General features: G+C 44.1%; 1 protein-coding gene across 1 annotated transcript in view; it reads right to left on the bottom strand.

Annotated features, from left to right (window-relative positions):
* The window catches only part of COL23A1 (collagen type XXIII alpha 1 chain), a 353,441-nt gene that overhangs the window by 51,419 nt on the left and 276,917 nt on the right, over window positions 1-25,105 (bottom strand). Inside the window, exon 6 of the mRNA XM_073355469.1 lies at window positions 102-128. Within this exon, the coding sequence (XP_073211570.1) occupies window positions 102-128 (27 nt within the window). The remainder of the gene's footprint in view (window positions 1-101; window positions 129-25,105) is intronic.

Raw genomic sequence — 25,105 nt, 5'->3', positions numbered from 1 at the left:
GCAGAGCGCCATTATTACAATATTTGGCTCTGTATGTGTGTCTCTCATGGAGTAACTAGAAATAAACAAATAGTACATTTGACACTTAACGCACTACTTACTGGCTTGCCATCCAAACCAAGGGGCCCCTGAAAAGGGAAGCAAAGATACCAGATTACAAAAGGAGATTAATTTGTGAATGCAGTTATTTCAATCATGCTCTAAAAGAGGCTCTAGATTAGATCTAGTACATTGTTAAGGATATTAATAGATCTTATCACTTTTTCAAGATTCAATAATATTTCTCAAGAGAACAATAAAATAAGGGAGGTCAAGTAATATATAACAGAGAGTATGAAAGGGTGTGAAAAGAAACAAAGGTATGGTGGGAAGAATAAGATGATTCCCTTCAGGCATGGTGCTTAGATCTGTCAGGGATTTTTAAAGCACCCAGCAGAGCAGCACAGAATCCAGGATGGATCCCACATGTGATTCAACTTCAGAACTGGGCCTTTATTTTTCAAAACAATAGGGACAAGAATTTATCATTTACCCAGATTCTATGGGCCACCTATTGCCTTGCATTATTTCCACTGACAGCAACAGGAGTTCGGCTGTGCACAGAGACAACATATAGCATGGTACTTTAGGCCCCGATACTGCACACACATATACACAGATGCTCAGCTTCGCTCACCAGAGTAGTCGCATAAAGTCAGATGCATTAATAAGTGTTTGCAGGATTGGGGCCTTAGCAATCTTAACTATCCTTTAAATCTACCCTTCTAGGATTCCCAAAGGAAATGCACAGTAAGTAACCCGAGTAAAGGTTGATTTATTATTTACAATCACTTCATCCCTTACATGGCTTTTAAATGTCATTAAACATATTAGATCAAATTGTGTCTGTCCCTTGACTGAGTGTACATGAGAAGGGGAGTCCTGAGCACCAGGATACTGCTGCGGTCTAGGAGAACCTGTGCAAAGACACTGACTTTAGTCCTACTACTCCTCAATCAGAGCAGTTGAATAGTTGCAGTAAATCTCTGGAAAGACAGTGCTGTTACCAGCTGGTCTCCTTGCCACCCAGATAACTTCATATCTTAGTCACCTATTAGAGGACAGGCCCAACAAAGAGAATAACAGAAAGCCACTAGTTGTCACCTTCAGCCCCCAATTAAAACCCCTCCAGTGCATCATCAAAGATCTACAACCTATCCTGAAAGATGATCCCTCACTCTCACAGATCTTGGGAGACAGACCAGTCCTCGCTTACAGACAGCCCCCCAACCTGAAGCAAATACTCACCAGCAACCACACAACAAAAACACTAACCCAGGAACCTATCCTTGCAACAAAGCCCGATGCCAACTCTGTCCACATATATTTTGCATCCAATGAAGTGAGCTGTAGCTCACGAAAGCTTATGCTCAAATAAATTTGTTAGTCTCCAAGGTGCCACAAGTACTCCTTTTCTTTTTGCGGATACAGACCAACTGGGCTGCACTCTGAAACATATCTATTCAAGTGACAGCATCATAGGACCTAATCACATTAGCCACACCATCAGGGGCTCGTTCACCTGCACATCTACCAATGTGATATATGCCATCATGTACCAGCAATGCCCCTCTGCCATGTACATTGGCCAAACTGGACAGTCTCTATGCAAAAGAATAAACGGACACAAATCTGACATTAGGAATCATAAAATTCAAAAACCAGTATGAGAACACTTCAATCTCTCTAATCACGCAGCGATAGACTTAAAGGTGGCAATTTTGCAACAGAAAAGCTCCAAAAACAGACTCCAAGGAGAAGTTGCTGAACTTGAATTAATATGCAAACTAGATACCATTAACTTAGGTTTGAACAGAGACTGGAAATGGCTCAGTCATTACACTAATTGAATCTATTTCCCCATGTTAAGTATCCTCACACCTTCGTGTCAACTGACTGAAATGGGCCATCTTGATTATCACTTCCAAAGCTTTTTTCCCCCAGCTGATAATCGCTCCTCTTAATTAATTAGCCTCTTACAGTTGGTATGGGTACTTCCACCTTTTCATGTTCTCTGTTTGTATAAATATCTTCTTACTATTAGGTTTCAGAGTAGCAGCCGTGTTAGTCTGTATTCGCAAAAAGAAAAGGAGTACTAGTGGCACCTTAGAGACTAACCAATTTATTTGAGCATGCTCGGGGGTCGCATAACTAGTTCCATTCTATGCATCCGATGAAGTGAGCTGTAGCTCACAAAAGCTTATGCTCAAATAAATTGGTTAGTCTCTAAGGTGCCACAAGTACTCCTTGTCTTTTTGCGAATACAGACTAAGGGTATGTCTACACTACGGAATAAGGTCGAATTTATAGAAGTCGGTTTTTTAGAAATCGGTTTTATATATTTGAGTGTGTGTGTCCCCACAGAAAATGCTCTAAGTGCATTAAGTACATTAACTCGGCAGAGCGCTTCCACAGTACCGAGGCTAGAGTCGACTTCCGGAGCGTTGCACTGTGGGTAGCTATCCCACAGTTCCCGCAGTCTCCGCTGCCCATTGGAATTCTGGGTTGAGATCCCAATGCCTGATGGGGCTAAAACATTGTCACGGGTGGTTCTGGGTACATATCGTCAGGCCCCCATTCCCTCCCTCCCTCCGTGAAAGCAAGGGCAGACAATCATTTCGCGCCTTTTTTCCCTGAGTTACCTGTGCAGACGCCATACCACTGCAAGCATGGAGCCCGCTCAGGTAACCGTCACCCTATGTCTCCTGGGTGCTGGCAGACGCGGTACGGCATTGCTACACAGTAGCAGCAACCCCTTGCCTTGTGGCAGCAGACGGTACAGTACGACTGGTAGCCGTCATCGTCATGTCCGAGGTGCTCCTGGTCGCCTCTGAGAGGTTGATCAGGAGCGCCTGGGCAGACATGGGCGCAGGGACTAAATTTGGAGCGACTTGACCAGGTCATTCTCTTTAGTCCTGCAGTCAGTCCTATTGAACCGTCTTATGGTGAGCGGACAGGCGATACGGACTGCTAGCAGTCGTACTGTACCATCTTCTGCCGAGCAGCCATGAGATGTGGATGGCATGCAGTCCTTCTGCACCGTCTGCTGCCAGCCAAAGATGTAAAAGATAGATGGAGTGGATCAAAAGAAGAAATAGACCAGATTTGTTTTGTACTCATTTGCTTCCCCCCCCTCCCCTGTCTAGGGGACTCATTCTTCTAGATCACACTGCAGTCACTCACAGAGAAGGTGCAGCGAGGTAAATCTAGCCATGTATCAATCAGAGGCCAGGCTAACCTTCTTGTTCCAATAAGGACAATAACTTAGGTGCACCATTTCTTATTGGAACCCTCCGTGAAGTCCTGCCTGAAATACTCCTTGATGTACAGGCACCCCCTTTGTTGATTTTAGCTCCCTGAAGCCAACCCTGTAAGCCGTGTCGTCAGTCGCCCCTCCCTCCGTCAGAGCAACGGCAGACAATCGTTCCGCGCCTTTTTTCTGTGCGGACGCCATACCAAGGCAAGCATGGAGGCCGCTCAGCTCACTTTGGCAATTAGGAGCACATTAAACACAACACGCATTATCCAGCAGTATATGCAGCACCAGAACCTGGCAAAGCGATACTGGGCGAGGAGGCGACGTCAGCGCGGTCACGTGAGTGATCAGGACATGGACACAGATTTCTCTGAAAGCATGGGCCCTGCCAATGCATGCATCATGGTGCTAATGGGGCAGGTTCATGCTGTGGAACGCCGATTCTGGGCTCGGGAAACAAGCACAGACTGGTGGGACCGCATACTGTTGCAGGTCTGGGACGATTCCCCAGTGGCTGCGAAACTTTCGCATGCGTAAGGGCACTTTCATGGAACTTTGTGACTTGCTTTCCCCTGCCCTGAAGCGCATGAATACCAAGATGAGAGCAGCCCTCACAGTTGAGAAGCGAGTGGCGATAGCCCTGTGGAAGCTTGCAACGCCAGACAGCTACCGGTCAGTTGGGAATCAATTTGGAGTGGGCAAATCTACTGTGGGGGCTGCTGTGATGCAAGTAGCCCACGCAATCAAAGATCTGCTGATATCAAGGGTAGTGACCCTGGGAAATGTGCAGGTCATAGTGGATGGCTTTGCTGCAATGGGATTCCCTAACTGTGGTGGGGCTATAGAGGGAACCCATATCCCTATCTTGGCACCGGAGCACCAAGCCGCCGAGTACATAAACCGCAAGGGGTACTTTTCAATAGTGCTGCAAGCTCTGGTGGATCACAAGGGACGTTTCACCAACATCAACGTGGGATGGCTGGGAAAGGTGCATGATGCTCGCATCTTCAGGAACTCTGGTCTGTTTCAAAAGCTGCAGGAAGGGACTTTATTCCCAGACCAGAAAATAACTGTTGGGGATGTTGAAATGCCTATATGTATCCTTGGGGACCCAGCCTACCCCTTAATGCCATGGCTCATGAAGCTGTACACAGGCAGCCTGGACAGTAGTCAGGAACTGTTCAACTACAGGCTGAGCAAGTGCAGAATGGTGGTAGAATGTGCATTTGGACGTTTAAAGGTGCGCTGGCGCAGTTTACTGACTCGCTTAGACCTCAGTGAAACCAATATTCCCACTGTTATTACTGCTTGCTGTGTGCTCCACAATATCTGTGAGAGTAAGGGGGAGACGTTTATGGCGGGGTGGGAGGTTGAGGCAAATCGCCTGGCTGCTGGTTACGCGCAGCCAGACACCAGGGCGGTTAGAACAGCACAGGAGGGCGTGGTACGCATCAGAGAAGCTTTGAAAACCAGTTTCATGACTGGCCAGGCTACGGTGCGAAAGTTCTGTTTGTTTCTCCTTGATGAAACCCCCCGCCCCTTGGTTCACTCTACTTCCCTGTAAGCTAACCACCCGCCCCTCCTCCCTTCAATCACCACTTGCAGAGGCAATAAAGTCATTGTTGCTTCACATTCATGCATTCTTTATTCATTCATCACACAAATAGGGGGATGACTACCAAGGTAGCCCAGGAGGGGTGGTGGAGGAGGGAAGGAAAATGCCACACAGCACTTTAAAAGTTTACAACTTTAAAATTTATTTAATGACAGCCTTCTTTTTTTTGGGCAATCCTCTGTGGTGGAGTGGCTGGTTGGCCGGAGGCCCCCCCCCACCGCGTTCTTGGGCATCTGGGTGTGGAGGCTATGGAACTTGGGGAGGAGGGCGGTTGGTTACAGAGGGGCAGCAGTGGCAGTCTGTGCTCCAGCTGCCTTTGCTGCAGCTCAACCATACACTGGAGCATACCGGTTTGGTCCTGCAGCAGCCTCAGCATTGAATCCTGCCTCCTCTCATCACGCTGCCGCCACATTTGGGCTGAAGACAGGGCTCTCTTCAGCCCGCCACCTCTCCTCCCAGTCATTTTGTGCTTTCCTGCACTCTGACATTATTTGCCTCCACGCATTCGTCTGTGCTCTGTCAGTGTGGGAGGACAGCATGAGCTCGGAGAACATTTCATCGCGAGTGCGTTTTTTTTTCTTTCTTTCTAAGCTTCACTAGCCTCTGGGAAGGAGAAGATCCTGTGATCATTGAAACACATGCAGCTGGTGGAGAAAAAAAAAGGGACAGCGGTATTTAAAAAGACACATTTTATACAACAGTCGCTACACTCTTTCAGGGTAAACCTTGCTGTTAACATTACATACATAGCACATGTGCTTTCGTTACAAGGTCGCATTTTGCCTCCTCCCACCGCGTGACTACCCCCTCAACCTTCCCCCCTCCCTGTGGCTAACAGCAGGGAACATTTCTGTTTAGCCACAGGCAAACAGCCCAGCAGGAATGGGCTCCTCTGAGTGTCCCCTGAAGAAAAGCACTCTATTTCAACCAATAAGGCTGCCCTCCCCAGAAACCTTTTGCAAAGGCTTTAGGACTACATCTAGGAGAACCGCAAATGCCAGGGCAAAGTAATCCTTTCACATGCTTGCTTTTAAACCATGTATAGTATTTTAAAAGGTACACTCACCAGAGGTCCCTTCTCCGCCTGCTGGGTCCAGGAGGCAGCCTTGGGTGGGTTCGGGGGGTACTGGCTCCAGGTCTAGGGTGAGAAACAGTTCCTGGCTGTCGGGAAAACCGGTTTCTCCGCTTGCTTGCTGTGAGCTATCTACAACCTCCTCCTCCTCATCATCTTCTTCGTCCCCAAAACCTGCTTCCGTATTGCCTCCATCTCCATTGAAGGAGTCAAACAACACGGCTGGGGTAGTGGTGGCTGAACCCCCTAAAATGGCATGCAGCTCATCATAGAAGCGGCATGTTTGGGGCTCTGACCCAGAGCGGCTGTTCGCCTCTCTGGTTTTCTGGTAGGCTTGCCTCAGCTCCTTCAGTTTCACGCGGCACTGCTTCGGGTCCCTGTTATGGCCTCTGTCCTTCATGCCCTGGGAGATTTTCACAAAGGTTTTGGCATTTCGAAAACTGGAACGGAGTTCTGATAGCACGGATTCCTCTCCCCAAACAGCGATCAGATCCCGTACCTCCCATTCAGTCCATGCTGGAGCTCTTTTGCAATTCTGGGACTCCATCATGGTCACCTGTGCTGATGAGCTCTGCATGGTCACCTGCAGCTTGCCACACTGGCCAAACAGGAAATGAGATTCAAAAGTTCGTGGTTCTTTTCCTGTCTACCTGGCCAGTGCATCTGAGTTGAGAGTGCTGTCCAGAGCGGTCAGAATGGAGCACTCTGGGATAGCTCCTGGAGGCCAATACCATCGAATTTTGTCCACAGTACCCCAAATTCGAGCCGGCAACGTCGATTTAAGCGCTAATCCACTTGTGAGGGGTGGAGTAAGGAAATCGATTTTAAGAGCCCTTTAAGTCTAAATAAAGGGCTTCATTGTGTGGACAGGTGCAGGTTTACATCGATTTAAGGCTGCTAAATTCGACCTAAAGTCCTAGTGTAGACCAGGGCTAACACAGCTGCTACTCTGAAACCGTTCATATCTTCTGTAATTTGATTTACAACAATCTCCTAAGCAGATAAGGGACTGAGGTCCCGATTCACTTTGGCACCTGCTTAAGTCTCACAGACTTCAAAGGGGGTTAAATATAGGCCAACCGTTAAGCACATGCTTTAAGCACTTTGTTAGATAAGGATGGACTTAAGCATGTGTGACATACTTTGCTGAATCGGGCCTTAATAGGTTAATTTTAAACAACTGTGCTTTGGAGCACAGCGATTCTCCAGTGGCAAAGTCTAATCCAGCTCAGCAGCGTGGCTTGGAATTCTACAGTAATTTCAAATGCCATTTATGGTTCAACTTCTGTTGGTACAATAAAAGATTAATATCACTCACCTGGTCTCTCTCATATCCCGGGACCAACACGGCTACAACAACACTGCAAACAACTTTATGGTTCAGCCTTTCCCTAGGCTGGTGAGCAGCTGTCACTATGTCATGTGAGAAACCCAACTACAAGAATCCACAAAAGAACCATGCCATCCACATGCTCATACAGAAGCAAAGGAATTGCTCATTTGTGTCCCCAAACAAACATGCAATTTTGATTGCTATAACTGAATGTGATGTTGCTTTCATCACTTCATGGTAATATAAGGGCCATGGTCACTAAGTTATAGCTTGGAATCAGTACTCTTTTATATTTCCACATCACAGCTACAACTGTCTGACATATGTCTGCCCCCCCCTCTCTTTCTCTAAGCAACACCGGGCTGAATTCTGCTTTCACATGACAGGGATGTAAATTTGGAGTAACCCTTCTGAAGCAGAGTTTGGATCACTCCTGTACAACAATATATTGTCAAGAGTCTCCAGATTTCATAAAGCAAAAAATAGGGTAAAACAATTCAGTTCAACTCAAAGTCTTGTGATGCTGTAGTTAATTTAAAAAAAAAAAAAGGACAAAAAATTGTGTAAGAGAATCCCAAGCAATACATTAAAAAAATCTCTCTCCGCCTATTCACTTGTTAGTTTTGGAAGTAATCTTCAAAAAGTGTGATTCTGTTTTCCTTTATGCGCACACATTCTAAGGATTTTGTATGGTGTTTTAATCTTCTTAGAACAATGCTACCCAGTGAACTTTTTTCAGTTTTTTAACCAAATAAAAGGCAAACAGACAGAGAAGAATTCACATGGCATGCAGAACTGGTTACATTTTGGTAGAGCCTGATATAAAGTAGCTCTGGAACCTGGAGCAAATTCTAGTTTTCAGAAGCAAGTTATAAAAAAATAATCATCCAAGAATTTAAAGATGCAAACCATTTCATTTCAAATCCCAATCCAGTTGCTTTTAATTGCTATTTTGTACCAAACACACAAAACAGTATCCAAAAGGGATGGGAAGGGAGGTTCTCTTAAGGGAAAATATTCTGTTTGTGGGAAGGTGTTTAATGTGTGTTTGGTACAAAAGGCACACTAGAACAGATTTCCAAAGGGTCCTCACCCCAGCTATGACATCTGAGTGCTGCCAAACTGAAATTTGCATATGCATCTACTCCAAGCCTTGAATTTTCAAAAGCATCCTTTTACTGAGATCACTGGTCTACGCAATTTGAATTTTGGGCTACGTAATTTGAATTTGGAGTAGTCTTTCATTTAACTCATTTCTAATCTAAAAAGTAAAAACTATAGTTTCCTCTGTAAAATTCATCCCTATGCAGAAAATGACATGGGGCCAAAGCACCATTTAAATTCAACTTAAGCCCTGTTTTAAGAACTTATACTAACACTTTGTACAGGGGTGAATTTCACACCTCATCCACATAGTCTCCTCCACGTTTTATTTTAAGACACACTTCAGCTATCCTGGTCCACTCTAGCCATTGTTAAAAACTTAATAAAAATAGCTTTACTGTGTCTGGAATAAATGTAAAGCCCTGAGGCAAATTTCCATTTCTGATTGGTTCCAGAGAAATCCGATCCACCAACACTCTTCATGAGGGCCTCCAGTCACAAGCAGGACATCATCAAAACACATTCCCATTGGCTGAACATGCTGTGAGGACAGGACGCTTTCCCCTGGTAATTGAACCCCATTCTGTGACTGGTACAGTACTGAACATTGCCTGTCTTGGGGCTCAGATTAGTGTAACTTTGTGGGAAATAATCCACTTTTGGAGGGAAAGGAGGAACTATTTCTCAGTCAGTTTGATTTAAAAAACCCAACATCTGTTTGGAGCCACTCAGAGGTTTCGAACATTAGAAGTGGTGTGGAAGGAGGTACTGTAGATGTAGACTGCAGGTGATGGGGTGATAGGTGCATGATAAGTGAATATATTCTCCTTGATTCTACGATCTAAATGGTACATATGCACACATAAAGACTTCTTTCCAGACTAAAAATAAAACCCGGGGCCTATCTGTTCTGCGATGGAGTGTATGCAATGGTTTGTTTATAGTTTAATTTAAAACATAGAAAGTAGTAAAATAAGATGTGGGGTTTGTGCTGGGCCATCACCATTTTCTCCATGTCAGCACTTGACATGCAGTGTTTCAACCTCAGAGTAAACCGGATTTATTCAGACACATTTTGAAACAAAAACAAATCGTGGCTGTTTTATAGTTCAAGCTGGGGAGGGGGAGAGTGGAATGCCGAAACGTCATTTCAGATTTATCTTTTAATTCTCAGTGGCTGAACTTCACGCCTGTGCAGAAAGCCAGCTCAAGGCCTGTGAAACATTTACACCTTTGGCCTGGTTTACTCCTAAGCTATGCTGCTCAAGTGTATGAAAAATTCACATACTCTGAGAGACATAGTTAAGCCAACCTAAGCCCTGGTGTAGAGACTGCTAGGGTGACAGAAGAATTCTTCCATCAACTAGCTACAGCCTCTTTAGGAGGTGGATGTACTACCCCAACAGAAAACTCCTTCTGTCACTGCAGCAAGTCTCTACACTACAGCGCCGTAGCTGCAGCAACACAGATGTGCCGCTGTAGTGCTTGTAGTGTAGACATACCCTTCAAAATCGGGCTTACGTGGGACTTGAAAGGTGCCTGAGTCTTCGATCTCTGGACAGGGTTTATGTTACCACCGGTGGGTGGGTGGACATGGATGTGTGGTCGCCAGTATAGCTATCCTAGCTAATCTTTTCTAGTGGAGATCTGGCCTAAGTGAGCGGGCCTGTCACATGTGGAGGAAGCAGTGGGAGGAGTCAGCTTAGCAAAATGAGGCTGCTGCAGGCTGCTGAATGGAGGATTAGTTTGTGATTGCTGTTGGCAGTCACAGCCTTCTCGTCTGCTCAGTGTTTGCATGTGACTGAAGAGTGCTGGGAATAAGAGATGAATGGCCTTTCTTTCCCCCTCCCCACTTTTGCTTTATTCAATACTAAAATACCACTGACGGTACTGGGGAGGCGCTAACAGGGCTGTAGTTAATAGAACTTGCTCTCATCTCACTCTAGGTTATATTTCATTGGTATGTGCAGCATAACGGATAATCGCTTCAGTTCTGTACTTGCACTATGGCGAGAATTTAATAAAACAAAACACATAAGAAAAAGGGGAAGTTAAATTACTTTACTCCTTTGAAATTTACAATGGGGGAGAAAAAGGGAAAGATCAGGAAATGAAGGGCCAAATTTTAATAACCTAGGCAGCAGCACTAGACCGCTGGCACTAACTGAATAAGCCTAGTAACAGCAGACACAATTGTTGTCATGTACCCTTTGTAGTTTGACTAGCTCCAAGCCCTACACCAATACCAATTTACTCGGTACATCCTCCTCTAAAAGTTTATTGTGTTGTTTGGATTGACAGCCATTTTAAAAGCATGTTTCCTATTAGGTTTAACGTCACCATCCTGTAGTAATTGTCAGTAATTTTAAATGGTAGCAGAAAGCATTCTCAGGCTTAAGAAGTGGGTTTTAGTTGCAAAATGAGTAAGATCTGGTCAGAAATGGGAAAAGGCCATGCCCACACTATGACTGAGACTTTGTTTAAATGTGATTATTGCTAGCATAGACTCCCCATCCGTTGCAGAGAGGGATTCCCCCCTCCGAGAATCCATATTATAAAATCATGCTGCTGATTGCTAGGGGGTTCAGCTGTAGCTTGATACTAGGCAAAAACATCCAAATCTTTATTGGTTTCAGAGTAACAGCCGTGTTAGTCTGTATTTGCAAAAAGAAAAGGAGTACTTGTGGCACCTTAGAGACTAACCAATTTATTTGAGCATAAGTAGCTCACGAAAGCTTATGCTCAAATAAATTGGTTAGTCTCTAAGGTGCCACAAGTCCTCCTTTTCTTTTTGCAAATCTTTATTGTTCAGGAAAACTTCTTAGGAACATGCTAACAGCAGCCATTTTTAAACTTTAAATTTGGCTGCAGCTAGTTTGATTTTAACTTTAGTGCAGACCTTCTAATGAGACTGGATTCCTGCAAAGCACAGGACAGTATAGGAAGAATCCTAAGACTTCCGCTTATTGGGGGGGGGGGGGGGGGGGGAAAGAGGCTAATCTACTGTGCTTCCTGATTGTTACCAAACCGTTTTACTAGCCCTGGCAATTATATATACCATGGTTTGGTCCCATCTGCAGAGGTATAGTCAAACTCAACTGTAAGCACAGCTGGGGTGCTAACTTTTAGAATCCAATCTCCCAACAACAAATTAGAATCCTGACATTGGTACAAAAGCAACAGTGTCAGCTGGCAGCTCCAAAGCCTGCACATCCCCACACTCCACCCCTGAGTGCCAGTCCTCATCCTATACTGCCCTGTTCTCATATGATGCTGTGGCAGGGGTTGGCAGACAGGGGTAGCACTTTCTCCCTGAATATAGTGAAGAACCTCAGCTGCTTACTTTAGGACTGTTCAGCAGGTATTGCTGGGCTGGCTGCAATGGAGTAGGCAGTTCCTCCAGCACATGCTGTAAGAGGGAAGTGTTCCAGGGAGTGCTACAATCCAGCTGCTGCGAGAAGCCAGAAAACTTGGGAGAAGCAAGAAAAAGCCCTTTGAGAGCCTCCAACCTTGGCAATACAAAGCCATCCTCTTTGTTTTACATTTAGAGACCCAGCGAAAGGAAGCCTGTTGAACACTTCAGGCCTGAGTCCCGTCCCACTTACACTAACATAGCTCTGACTTCATTGTAGTTACTCTTCATTAACAGAAATGTCAGCAGGGCCTGTCCCTTAGTTTACACACTTCACTGTGGGAATGTGATTTGTTTTGTTCTGCCCAGGCTTGGTGTTCATTAGTCAGCAAGACTGCAGACCCTGGGGGCTTGCCCACCCATGGCTTGCCTGACCCATCATACATCCTCACTATACTAAGGAGAAAAGTCATGGCAGCTGCATATACAGTTATGAGCAGACTAATGCTGGTTTCTGCCACGTGAGCATGTTGCAAACTCCTAGCTGCGAGGGTGGAGCAAGGATGTTGCAAACATTCTGAGATGACTTTCACACCCATAGGTCAGCAATGAAGAACTAAAGTAAAGTAGCAAGGTGATGTAACTTAAGTTTCATTTGATTTTGATGCAACTTCTGTGTATGTAAAAGGCTACATTAGTGTCTCCCAACATTATGAATTAAGTCTCTAAAATACTATGCGGCTCTGAAAATTTATAAGCAAGCTCTCCAACTGGAAAGGAATTTACCACATCTTCTCCACCCCCATTCCCCTGCTTTTGTAGAACTTATGATTAAACCAAAAAAGTTTGATATGCTATTTTTTAATGATTGCATAACTAAAAGAACCTGCATTTGTCATGTTTCATGTCAGTGTATTTGCATAAAAATACTTTTGCAAAGCAAATTATATTTTAAATGATTGAAACTAACCAGCATGGCATTCCCAAAAGGAAGACCTGTTCCCCTTCTTAATATTTTCTGTGTAATTCAATCAAATGTTTTTCTTGTTAAAATTATTACAAAGAGCATCATTCCAAAGCCAGTCTCGGCAAATTCCTTATTGCCAGATTTAACAGGCAAGCCATTTGAATTCTATGGGGTGCCTGATATGCATGCAGATGAAATTTAAATACATCACAGTTAAGCAAAGATAAATATTTACTCAACAGAGATGCCCCACAAGAAACACAACTGCCTTCTGAATAAAACTAAGCCACAGGATTTGCTTTATCATCATGATTACTGTAATGCTAGAGTGTGCAGGGCACTTTACAGACAGATAGAAGGCATGGGCTCTGGTCTTAAAGGCCCAATTCCACAACCTAGTCTCACCCCGCACAGATACCAACTCCTACAATGGAGTCCCACTCAAGCCCATGGGACTTGGAATGTGGACCTTTTTTCCAAGATCAGGCTTAATGCAGAACCGAGCAGCCTAAGGGCTACTCTAACTTGTGCCAATTTGTAATAGCAGCCTAATGAACATTACAGCATTAAGGATCACTGGAGTACAGTGCATTCTGACGCTGCTTCTACCCCATCCAGTTTCCGAAATACCTGCTATATACCATGGAGGGAGGACTTTGCACCAACTCAGGATTCCTCATATAAGGTGTCTTTGTGCCCCTTGAGCAATGCAAAATGACCATAGCATGGGCCAAAGAATTACCCGGCAGGACTTGCACAAAAAGTAGCAGCACAAAACTTACTTCATATAAAAAATGCACCCGTGTATGGCCGTCGGAGAAACAGCAGCGATACCATCAGAGTTATGTGAAGACCTTTGGCTCTTTAAGTAGGCAAGGGAGATATTTAGTTTGAAAAATAGCAGCAGGTGTGAGGGAAGAGAGAATTTTATCACAAAATGACAGAGGTTTTGAAGTTGGCTACAGTCCCAGCATAACATAAAACAAGACTCGGGTGGACAAATGGCCACACTGCAGCCAATGTACTGTTAGCATAATTCATTCCTCATTGCATGGACTCTCTGTCCTGATAGTAAATTAAGCAGAAAGATTTATGTCCCTTGAACTACTGAACCAGCCGTTAGAGAGAACAACACTTTGCATCTGCTGTACAGCTTTGAAAAGGCATTTAGTACTCTCTAACTGACTATTACAGGGAGGGATTAGGCCAAGGTGTTGTGTACACAGTATCGGCTTGGAGGTGTATGAATTTCTCCATTTGACAGGAAGGCAAGATATCATGGGAATAAGGGATAAGTAAGAAGTGGTTATTTATTTAAACAGCCACATTATTGGAACGAAAGCTACTTCATGTCTTTGTTCAGAGGTTGTCAGCCCCATCACCATGAAAACAGAAGGAGACAGTAATTACAATGAATAGAGACTGCTCTCTCGCATTTGGAAGTGATGCTTGATTTAAGGCCCCCAGGGGAAATATATGCATTTTACAGAGCCTGTGGCTTCTTAAGGAATTTGCACAGTATTCCACTTTACTTTATTCTTATGACAGCAACCTCCCTCCACACAGCCTAAAACAAGGAAGGGTATTGAAAATGAGACATTTGCCTTCTATATGATCAGCAAGCCAACTTGTTATCCTAAATTCTGGGGACATTTCAGTGTTGCTTTTGTTTTGTGATTATACTTCTAATTTGAGCCACCCAGAATAAAGGAAATAGTTACCAGATGATTGATTGTTCTGACTAGGTGGCACAAATGTTTACTGATGAGTTGCTTTCTTGATAATCTTTCACCTCAAGCACATGGTCCTATTACGATCCCTTTTTGGCACTGTTCCGGATAGAGTCACAGCCAGTCTCTCGCTGTTCAGTTGACATATTGTACATCATTTTAAAGTATAAGGGAATTATGGGTTCCATGAAATCCATCCCCCTGGGACTCTTGAAGTCCTGCACACAGTATCATATACGACCCCAAACAAACACTTTAAGAGCTTCATTTTTTGGTTCCAAAGGGATTATTTGAGCAATGTTGCAAAAGGAAGCCCTCCACACTAACAAGAGAATTTCTAAAGTATTCCTTGGGGACTGGGCTGCAGCCACCATCTTGCATTTTCCCTGGCAAAGGCTAAATCCTTGTATGCCTTTTTAAAAAGACCACCTGCATTCACTCCACTCAGAGAAGACACTAAAGATGACTTCTGCCAGATCTGGTTGGGACCCTGAAAGTCTCCAAATCCCCTCAGCTTGCCTCATTACTACATTTTCCTGATGGTGCTGTGTTCCATACCAGAAGTAAGAAGCAACAAACTCTCTCCCCACAGAGGTATCAGATGACACATAACAAGACAACCTCTGATAAGCCAGAGTTCTGCATTAAATGAAGGTTAAAATTCCTCACTCTGTTTCTAGGAAGATACGCATCCAGACTGCAGGACTCTGTGTATCAGGTCCTTGATGAAAAAAGAGCAGAAAGCAACAATAAATTGCTAACACCAATATCCATGATACAAAATAAACAGGAGAACTCTGCAACTAAACTCAGCCATTGCAGAGGTTATGTTATTTAATGGAGGGTGAATAATCAAAGTGTTGTTAGAATCCAGTGTTGCAGCTTTTCATTCTACTCTGGAGGAAGCTTCACTCTGTTTTACCTAAGGAGCAGACACAGCTGTCATAGAGCAGTGGTTTTCAAACTGCGGGTCGCGACACAGTACTGGGTCATGGAATTTAAGGCACTGGGTTGCGGCAGCTCTGGTCAGCACCACCAATTGGGCTGTTAAAAGTCCTGTCAGCGGTGCTCCCCAGCTAAGGCAAGCTAGTGCCTACCTGTTCTGACACCACGCTGTGCCCTGGAAGCGGCCAGCAGCAGGTCCAGCTCCTAGGTGGGGAGGGACTATTGGGCTCCACGTGCTGTCCCCGCCCTGAGCACCGGCTCTGCAATTCCATGAGGGGGCGGGGGCGGTGCCTGTGGGCGAGAGCTGCACAGAACTGCTTGCGCGCCTCCGACTAGGAGTCGGACCTGCTGCTGGCCGCTTCCGGGGTGCAGCGTAGTCTGCGGTGTCAGGAAAGGCAGGAAGCCTGCCTTAGCACCCCAGCTGTGCTGCTGACCAGGAGCTGCCCGAGGTAAGCCCACACCCCAACCCCACGCCCCAATCCTCTACCCCAGCCCTGAGCCGCCCCCAACCTTCCTGCACCCCAAACCCCTCATCCCCAGCCCCAATCCAGAGCCTGCACCCCCAGGCTAGAACCCTGAACCCCTCCTGCACCCAATCCCCTGCTCCAGCCCAGAGCCCCCTCCCCCACCCTGAGCCCCTAATTCCCAGCCCCACCCTGCAGCCCTCACCCTTGCACCCCCAACCCTCTATCCCAGCCCTGAGCCCCTCCCACACCCCAAACCCCTCATCCCTAGCTCCATTGGGTCATGGGCATCAACAATTTTCAATTTGGTTGCCAGAAAGAAAGAAGTTTGAAAACCACTGTCATAGAGGACCAACAGACTTCACTAACACACTGAGGACATGATTCATATGTTCATTTTACTGAGAACATGTTCAGTCCTCTGGCCTATGACAACTCTTACCTGGATGCCCCAAGTCTACTCTCAGATGTCTGTCTTAATGAGATTGTGGAGGACATGACTGAGAGATTGGCACAGGACAATGATTTTTTGTTGTTGTTATTATTGCTTGGGTGGGTGTGCTCTCCAAAATATTAAGGAATACACCTGGAAGTGTAATGCTAAATATCAAAAAGGTAGTGACCTGAAAATGCAAAATTCTTGAAAGACAGAAGCTAAAAGGGGTTTCTGGGTTTGTGACTGTTACAGTGATCTTGAGTAGGCTTGGCACTAAGTTTTGATCTATCTCGGCAAAAAGAGTGAATAGTTCCAACAAAAGAACGATTTATTTCTTCCACTCTGTCCAATGAAAATGGCAGAGTTTGAAGAGTAGTAGTAGCTTATAACTAGCCCACGAATCAAGTCACAGTAAGCTCTGAAAGCAGAGCCCCACCCCCAACCCCGCCAAGCTCTCAGACATGCCACATCTTCTTGGCTGCTAAGCTTCATTTCAAAAGCCACTGCTCACTCATCTGTGCATCACATTGCACCAATTTTCCTCCAGAACAACAAAGTGCTTTTATGGGGGAACCAGTCCCAAGGCTCCCCTCAAATTTCTGAGATTTGAAATGACTTCCATATGTCCTGCAAGTTTTTTTTCAAGTGTTTAAACCTTGGTTGGAATTTCACCTAATGCCCAAACACAGGAGAGGACACCGATTCTGTGCGGTTTTAATGCAGGTAAGCCACCATTTTGGAGCAGTGTTTCATGTAGGCATTTCATCCAAGCACTTCATCTCTTGACTCCTTTATATATATATTTTTGGTGCCAATCCTTCCCTGTTTTTCAGTGCTGCTAGATTCCAGCTGGGTTTCCTCCACATTTGCTGCGTGGGAGTAAATCTTCAGCTTTTCTTGCGCAACAAGCAGAACCTCCAACACAATTTCCACGCACAAACACACTGGAAGCAGGAAAGCAGACAACAGTGTAGTAGAACTGGTTGGGTAGCAATGTTCCAATACATCAGCCATCCCTCACAAACACAAATAGGGAATATCCAAGACCGGTAGCATGAGCAGCTACCGGTCTTGGATAAGTACAATACTAGGTTGGAGGATACTAGGATAGAGGTAGACACCCAAAGCTTAGTTTGTGTATACATTTGTCTTTTGAGTATGTTGGATCCTGATGTAGTCAGTGCACTTTGTACTCGTGTGGAGGAGCAGGCTGGAAGTATCAGTGACCCCTGGCTGGAGACTATGGCAGTACCGTGGTGTAAAAAGGTAAAAGGAGAGATTTCATAGCAAGCTCAGATTTGAACACAAAATACCTCAATAGGAGTGGGGTTTATTTCAGAAGTTCTGGTTTAAGCAGGAAAACACACATTTGGCTGAGGACTCTGTATTCCTTCCATGCAGCATTACAGCAAGTAAACTCCAAAGCAAATGCACAAGCCAACAAAAAAAGCAGATCTAATGTTTCTTCAGAACTCCCTCCTTTGGTGTCTAGTCTGTAAAGCCACTTTATCCTCTTCCCATGGCCTGAAGCTAGCCACCCCCCACCCCGCTTTTAAGATGCTGAGCCGAACCAGGACCAGCTGGACCTAATTAGCTCCCAAGCTGAGAGCATCTCCGACTGTTTCCTCTGAGGGGCACCATCAAGATGGGGTATGGGAGGGTTAAGGAGTCCCCCTGGAAGGATCACTTGAAGATGTGGGTATGATACCACAGGGGAAAGAGGGAACCAAGATTTGGCAGAGCACCACTGGCAAGCCTGAAGAGTGCCCAGCCGGACCACACTTAGCCTATGTTAGAACTTTGGACACATGGGCACCACATTTAGAAAGAGAATGGCAATTGATTGGGCCAAATTCATCCCTGGTGTAATTAAATATACTTGAATGGAGTTACTCCTTTGGTCTGATGATATATGAAACATATACACCTTCAGAACCAGAGAAAGCGTTTATGCCTGTGTCAAAACCTACCCTTGTAACCTGTACTGAACAGTGCTCATCACCATAGAACCCAAGTGCCTACTACAGTCATTGCTAGGACCCCCACTGCCTTGTTATGCCCACTGGAAAAAAAACAGGGATCAGAAAGGCTAAATGAATGCAACTGCAATGTCCCGGTGGGGCGGGGGGCGGGGCGCTTTGTCTTTCCAATGGAAGAACCACCCCTAAATCCAAGCATAAACATCCTGCTTCCCCAGAGGACTGGTCTTACAAAATTAAAGTTGTCCCCACTTATATTATTGTTAAATGAATATGGCAGAGAAATTCACAAGTACGTTCGAGGGTAACTTTCTGCTTAAAGAGTTTTTCTAAAGTCACATGTTATTGGACCTGGTCACAAAGAAATAAAAGTTATACTAAAATTGCGGTGAAAGACAATAAAACTAATGGTATTCTATAGATTACCTCTATCCCCTCATAAAAATGCATGTTTATGTCACTATGTAGGTCAGGTTCTCATTGAGAAAGAGATCCTGAAAGCATGTGCATGGGTGACTTGACTCACAAAGGTAACCCCTCTGAAGTAAATGGAACTTGTGTGAGTAAGGATACTCAAATGGGTGTTTACAGGAAAGGGCCCTAAATTACAGTGTTATAAACCATGGTGAAGCTACCTAGGAAAACTAAGTGTTTAACACAGCAGCCAAAGTCCTCATTTAAAGGATGGACACTGATTAAAGCACATAAAATACAAACTATGTCTTAAAATACTGAAGAGTTAAACAGCTGCTTGGTATACTATATCTTGCACAGAACGGTCTGTGGTTATGCAGTAGCTGCAGCTCTGTTTCAGACAAACTGTTGCATTCTCAATATGCCTGGCTTAATACTCTAAGGGGATATCTTCAATTATTAGGACTAAGTGATTATCACACATGTTGACAATTCATCAAATTACCAGACTGTCAAGTTGTGAGTAATTTCTAATTTCTCCCTGTAAAAGCAGCTCTTTATGGCATGACTGCTGGCATTCAAGTATCCTTCTTTTCAAAAAGTCTAGCTAACCATGTGTCTTGGAGTGTGCGCTTTTCTGGTACACTAATAGAGTGCCCTTCATAAGGAATGGGGGTTTCTGAGGATTTATTCCTTGGCATATGTTATTCATTTCTTGTAGATCAGCCTGTCTACAGTCTTAACACATTTACTGGGTCTTACATAGGCTTTCCTGTGCTTAGTTATCTACACAAACTGAAATTCCTAATAGCTCAGGGGGGAAAAAAAACCTCGATTGGTTACGGCCAAGGTCTAAAGCTGCCCTCAGTTCCATTATTCTGCTGTTCTACAGAGCTTCTGCATTAGGAAACTTACAGGGATCAAGTTCCTTTTTTGCATTTACTCCTTTCCCTTCCAGACATAAGCTGCCCAACATTAGGCTTTAATTTTTGTCTTTATAATTAAATTAAAAACTGAGTTTACCTCTCCTGCCTGTTGTGTTCCAGTTCTATTTCTACATACATATAACTGACTTCAGTGAGACAACCAGAGTTACAACTGTGGCTCCCAAAGAAGATTTTAGCCCACTGTATGTATCTTTAAAAACTATTTCATTTATTTACTTATTTTTAAAAGAGTCTCAGCTGTTTAGTTACAGCACGTCATTACTGGGGCTGATCGTAACCTTACAAGTAATGTTCTTCCTAATGAAGAAGTATTTAGAAAATTCGTCTCAAACAACTCATTCTTCATTGGGCAGCTGTTCAGAGAATGGAAGAAATGGCCCTAATGCACAGAAGCACTGCAGTGTAGTCTCTTTTTGTTCTGTCTGTACAGCATCTAGCACAATGGCACCCTAGTCCACGACTAGAGCTCCTAGGTGCTACTGCAGTACAAATAATAAATATTAATCCACTTTCCCTCTTTTCTATTTTATTTTATTGAACAGTTTTGGGCAGGATCAACCATCAGCTGATTCTATTAGCACCAGTGGCCGTCGTAAGAAAAGGAGGTTGTTACTGCAGAGATTGAGGCTATTGTATTAATTTGGGGAAGGTCTCCACATTTCACCCTTGCCTGCGTTCGGATTCCTTGCATTTCTTAAAATTCAGCCAAAAGCAGCAAAAGTTCCAACTGGCCAGAGGTCAGAATTTAATTCTGGTTTTCCTTTTCCTGCTCTGGTCATTCCCCAGGAGCTCTCATCACAGTAAGAAACGAGTTAGGTGCACATGCAGCACTCATGACAACTACGGTTTATAAAACTCTCTCAATCAAAATTACAAACTGAAGGCGACAAATTAACAATTAACACCCCTCGTGTCACTAACGCTGCAAGGAAAATTTAGAAAAATAGGAGACAACTCTTTATTACACCACACATTTTCTGTAATTTGCTCCCCCTGTGCTTTCTATTAATAAGGCCATTTGCAAAAAGACAGACTCTTGGTTCTTGAATTCATCTGATCTTGGTGCTTCTTTCCCAACTCAAAGACATAATCCTCTAATCTGCAACATCGCCATTTGTTGCTGTGAGATTATTATAATGTTACAGAAGGATCATGACATCAGGCGGTGAATAAGGAGCAGAGGTACATGAAACTCCTGCAGAAAAAAAGGCTTCAAAGGTCTCCTGAAATGAGAAAGGGAAGAAAAACGCAGTCCAGAAATATAAGATCTACTGTGTTAAGAGAATCATTCCTTAACAGTAGTGATGGGTCTGAATCAAACCTCGAGACCCAGACTTGACCACAAGCCTCTCTCTAACACGTGGAATGTGAACACACTGTACCTTCCTAAAGTTCATATCCAGATCTCAACTCCCTCTGTTTGGATCCCACGTATTGGTTCCATTCTTTATAGAAAGGGAAGTTCAGCTCAGAACCAGGATTTTGGATCAAAGCCAAAAGCTATTCAGTAGAAACAGGCTTTTTGTTGTTGCTGTTGAAGTTTTCCACGTAGCATGAGTGAGTCTTTAGTAAACCAGTCATCATCCTGGCTGCTGGCACCACAGTGCAACCACCTGCCTGGAACTGCCTGAAGCCAGGCCACCTACAGGACTGAGCCCTGAAGTTCAGACATGCTGTTAAAATCCCAGAGTGTGTTTCCAGAATGGTGATGGGGCTGAGTGGTGATGGTTTGAAGGTACCTTCTCTAGTAGCTGGAAGCATATTAACCTCCTCTACTATGGAGGCACTGTAGTGGGACTACAGGAGCCGTGCTGCATAGCATGATGTTGGCAGTTAGCTGAACTGTACGGAGACAGCAGCCTTGAAGACGGGAGCCATTCACATGGCAACTTTTGTCTCTGGGAACTTAGGGATGCCTTCTTCCTTGTGAAGCCCCACTGCTTCTAAACACTCCCCCACAAATGTCTAGGGAATGATGCCTCAGAAATTCCACAAGATTCACCTGACTGAGTTGTCCTACCCCTCTTGCATATGCCTGTGGGTTTCTCAGCTGGAGGGCAAATGGGGTGGCCAAAGTTCGCATATTTTGCCCCGATCTATTCCCAAGTCCCAGAGCACCGTGTAGTAAGGCACTAGTGTGAACAGCTAAAGGAATCAGGCCGCTTAGAAACTAGAGTGATGAGCATGCATAAGAACCTTTATAAAATAGAATAGTTCTTATTTCTTCCCTACGTGACTTGAATTCATTAATTGGCTCCATAATGGGAAGATCTCACTGCATTTAAGTGTTAGCGGGAAAGGTCTATGGTATTCTTCTTGCATCTGGTCTTCATTTTCTCTTTACTCCCTGAAAATTCAGCTGTCTACACTGCTAACATAAGCAGGAGAAGGCATCCCTTTCTTTGCTTCCTATAAAGCCAATCTGTATACTGCTGTTTTAGCCTTATGAATGTAAATGCCCACCAACAAGCCGACTGACAGCCTATCAAATAGACAGTAACTGTTCCAGCCCACATACGAGGACCCGTCTAAGCCATTAAATCAAGGATAAAGAGCTGAGCCAAGAGCTGGAAACATTCTAGGCCAGATTTTGCCACCCTTCATCCCATGCAGTAGTACCTTACTCCATGAATGGCGTCCTTGGTTTCAATGGGATTACTCGCAGAGCAAAGTCCTACTCAATGTGAATCTTTACAGAATCCAGCCTTGTGCCAACATTTTGGTGAATCATAGAATATCAGGGTTGGAAGGGACCTCAGGAGGTCAACAAGTCCAACCCCCTGCTCAAAGCAGGACCAATCCCCAATTTTTGCCCCAGATCCCAAATGGCCCCCTCAAGGATTGAACTCACAACCCTGGGTTTAGCAGGCCAATGCTCAAACCACTGAGCTATCCCTCCCCCCAATCCATTTTCTTTCCCTGTGTCCTTTTTGCATTGACTTTTCCCCGAGCCAAAAATGGACTTCGGGACTGAAGCTGAAAATCAGTTTTGTGACTCAGCGGAATTTGTTTCGGTGGAAGTAGAAGCAGCAGGCTTCCTAATTTTCCTGCCCTTGTCTGTCTCCTTCTGGTGGACCCACTGCTTCCTCAACTCTCAGTCACTGTGTACACAATGACTACCAGTTGCAGAATCCATATTTACCAGAACAATGCGTGAGGGCGACAAGCTTGTTGGAATGTTCCAAAGCTCCCTCACGATGAGGTTCTGTTCACATCTTCTCCCACTAGGACCGTGCACTGACATATGCACGTCAGTTATTATGTGTCAGAAACTGTGGTGAATGGTGATGGAAAACTAGAGAGCTGTAACCCCAGAAAAATTTACTTTATTATATATGAAATGTCGTACGTTGCACACTTCCTAACAACACAGTGCAGTTGCATTCTGTGCTTGCTTCTGTCAAACAGAGGCTAGGGACACCATCCCTGCCCATGCTGGCTAATAGCCATTGATGGACCTATCCTCCATGAACTTATCTAGTTCCTTTTTGAACCCTATTATATTCTAGGCCTTCACAAAATCATCAGGCAAAGAGTTCCACAAGTTGACTGTGCATTGTGTGAAGAAATACTTCCTTTTGTTTGTTTTAAACCTGCTGCCTATTAATTTCATTTGGTGACCCCTAGTTCATGTGTTATGAGGAGTAAATAATACTTCCTTATTTACTTTCTCCACACCAGTCACCATTTTATAGACCTCTATCATATCCCCCCTTAGTCGTCTCTTTTCCAAGCTGAAAAGACCCAGTCTTATTAATCTCTCCTCATATGGCAGCCATTCCAAACCCTGAATAATTTTTGTTGCCCTTTTCTGAACCTTTTCCAATTCCAACATATCTTTTTTGAGATGGGGCGACCACATCTGCACGCAGTATTCAAGATGTGGGCGTAACATGGATTTATATAGAGGCAATATAATATTTTCTGTCTTATTATCTATCCCTTTCTTAATGGATTCCCAACATTCTGTTCACTTTTTGAACTGCTGCTGCACAGTGAGTGGGGTTTTTTTTTGTTTTTTTTTAAAAGAGAACTATCCACAATGACTCCAAGATCTCTTTCTTGAGTGGTAACAGCCAATTTAGACCCCATCATTTTTTATGTATAGTTGGGATTATGTTTTCCAGTGTGCATTATTTTGCATTTCTCAACATTGAATTTCATCTGCCATTTTGTTGCCCAGGTACCCAGTTTTGTGAGAACCTTTTGTAGCTTTTTCCAGTCCACTGGATTGGGAATTGGATTGGAAATCAAGTAATCTGAATTCTATTTCCAGCTGTGCCACTGACCTGCTGTGTGACCATAAACCAATCACTACTCTGTGTCTCTTTCCATTCCCATTGTTTGTCTGTCTTATTTAGTTAGACAGCCCTGTGGGGTGGAGATGTATTTGTATGGTGCCTAGCACAATGGGCCCTGATCTCATTTGGAACATGTTGGCTCCTTTGTCATACACTGCTTTAGAAAAAGGAGACAGCTAGCCAAAATGATCAGAGTTATTTTTACTGAATGGATTGGAACATTGCATGGCTCATTAGTATCTCTGGAGGATGTCAAACAAAGCCACTAAAGTTTGACATTTTTAAATCAGCAGGTCCAGATAATTTGAATCCAAGTGTTTTAAAAGAACTGGCTGTGGAGCTCACTGGACAGCTATTGTTGATTTTCCAACACTGGAGAAGTTCCAGAAGGCAGAAAAGAAAGCTAATATCGTGCCAATTATTCATATGGGTAAATGGAATGACCTGAATAACTATAGGCATGTCAGCCTGGCATCAGTCTAGGGCAAGATAATGGAGCGGCTGACTGGGGACTCGATTAACAAAGAATTAAAGGAGTGTAATGTAATTAATGCAAATCAACATGGCTTTATGGAAAATAGATCCTCTCAAACTACTTGATATCGGTTTTTTTAAATGAGATTACTAGTTAGGTTGATAAAGGTAATAATGTTGACGTAATATACTTGAACTTCTGTAAGGAATTTGAGTTGGGTAGCGCAGATTTTGATTAAAACTAGAATGATATAAAATTAACATGGCACACATTAAATGGATTAAAAACTGGCTACCTGATAGGTCTCAAAATGTAACTGTAAATGGAGAATCATCATCATGCAGGTGTTTCTCCAATGCGGTCCCCCCAGGGATCAGTTCTTGGCCCTATGTTATTTAACATTTTTATCAATGACCTGGAAGAAAACATAAAATCATCACTGATAAAAGTTTGCAGATGACATAAAACTCGGGGGAGTGGTAAATAATGAAGGGGACAGTTCACTGATTCAGAGCAATCTAGATCACTTGGTAGACTGGGTAAAAGCAACCAATATGCATTTTAACATAGCTAAATGTAAATCCGTACATCTAGGAACAAAGAACGTAGGCCATGCATACAGAATGGGAAACTCTATCCTGGAAACCCATGACTCTGAAAAAGTTTTGGGATCATG

Source organism: Lepidochelys kempii, chromosome 8, assembly GCF_965140265.1.
Source record: "Lepidochelys kempii isolate rLepKem1 chromosome 8, rLepKem1.hap2, whole genome shotgun sequence".
NCBI lineage: Eukaryota > Metazoa > Chordata > Testudines > Cheloniidae > Lepidochelys > Lepidochelys kempii.
The sequence above is the reverse complement of the archived record's forward strand: the minus strand, read 5'-3'. Positions and strand labels throughout refer to the sequence as shown.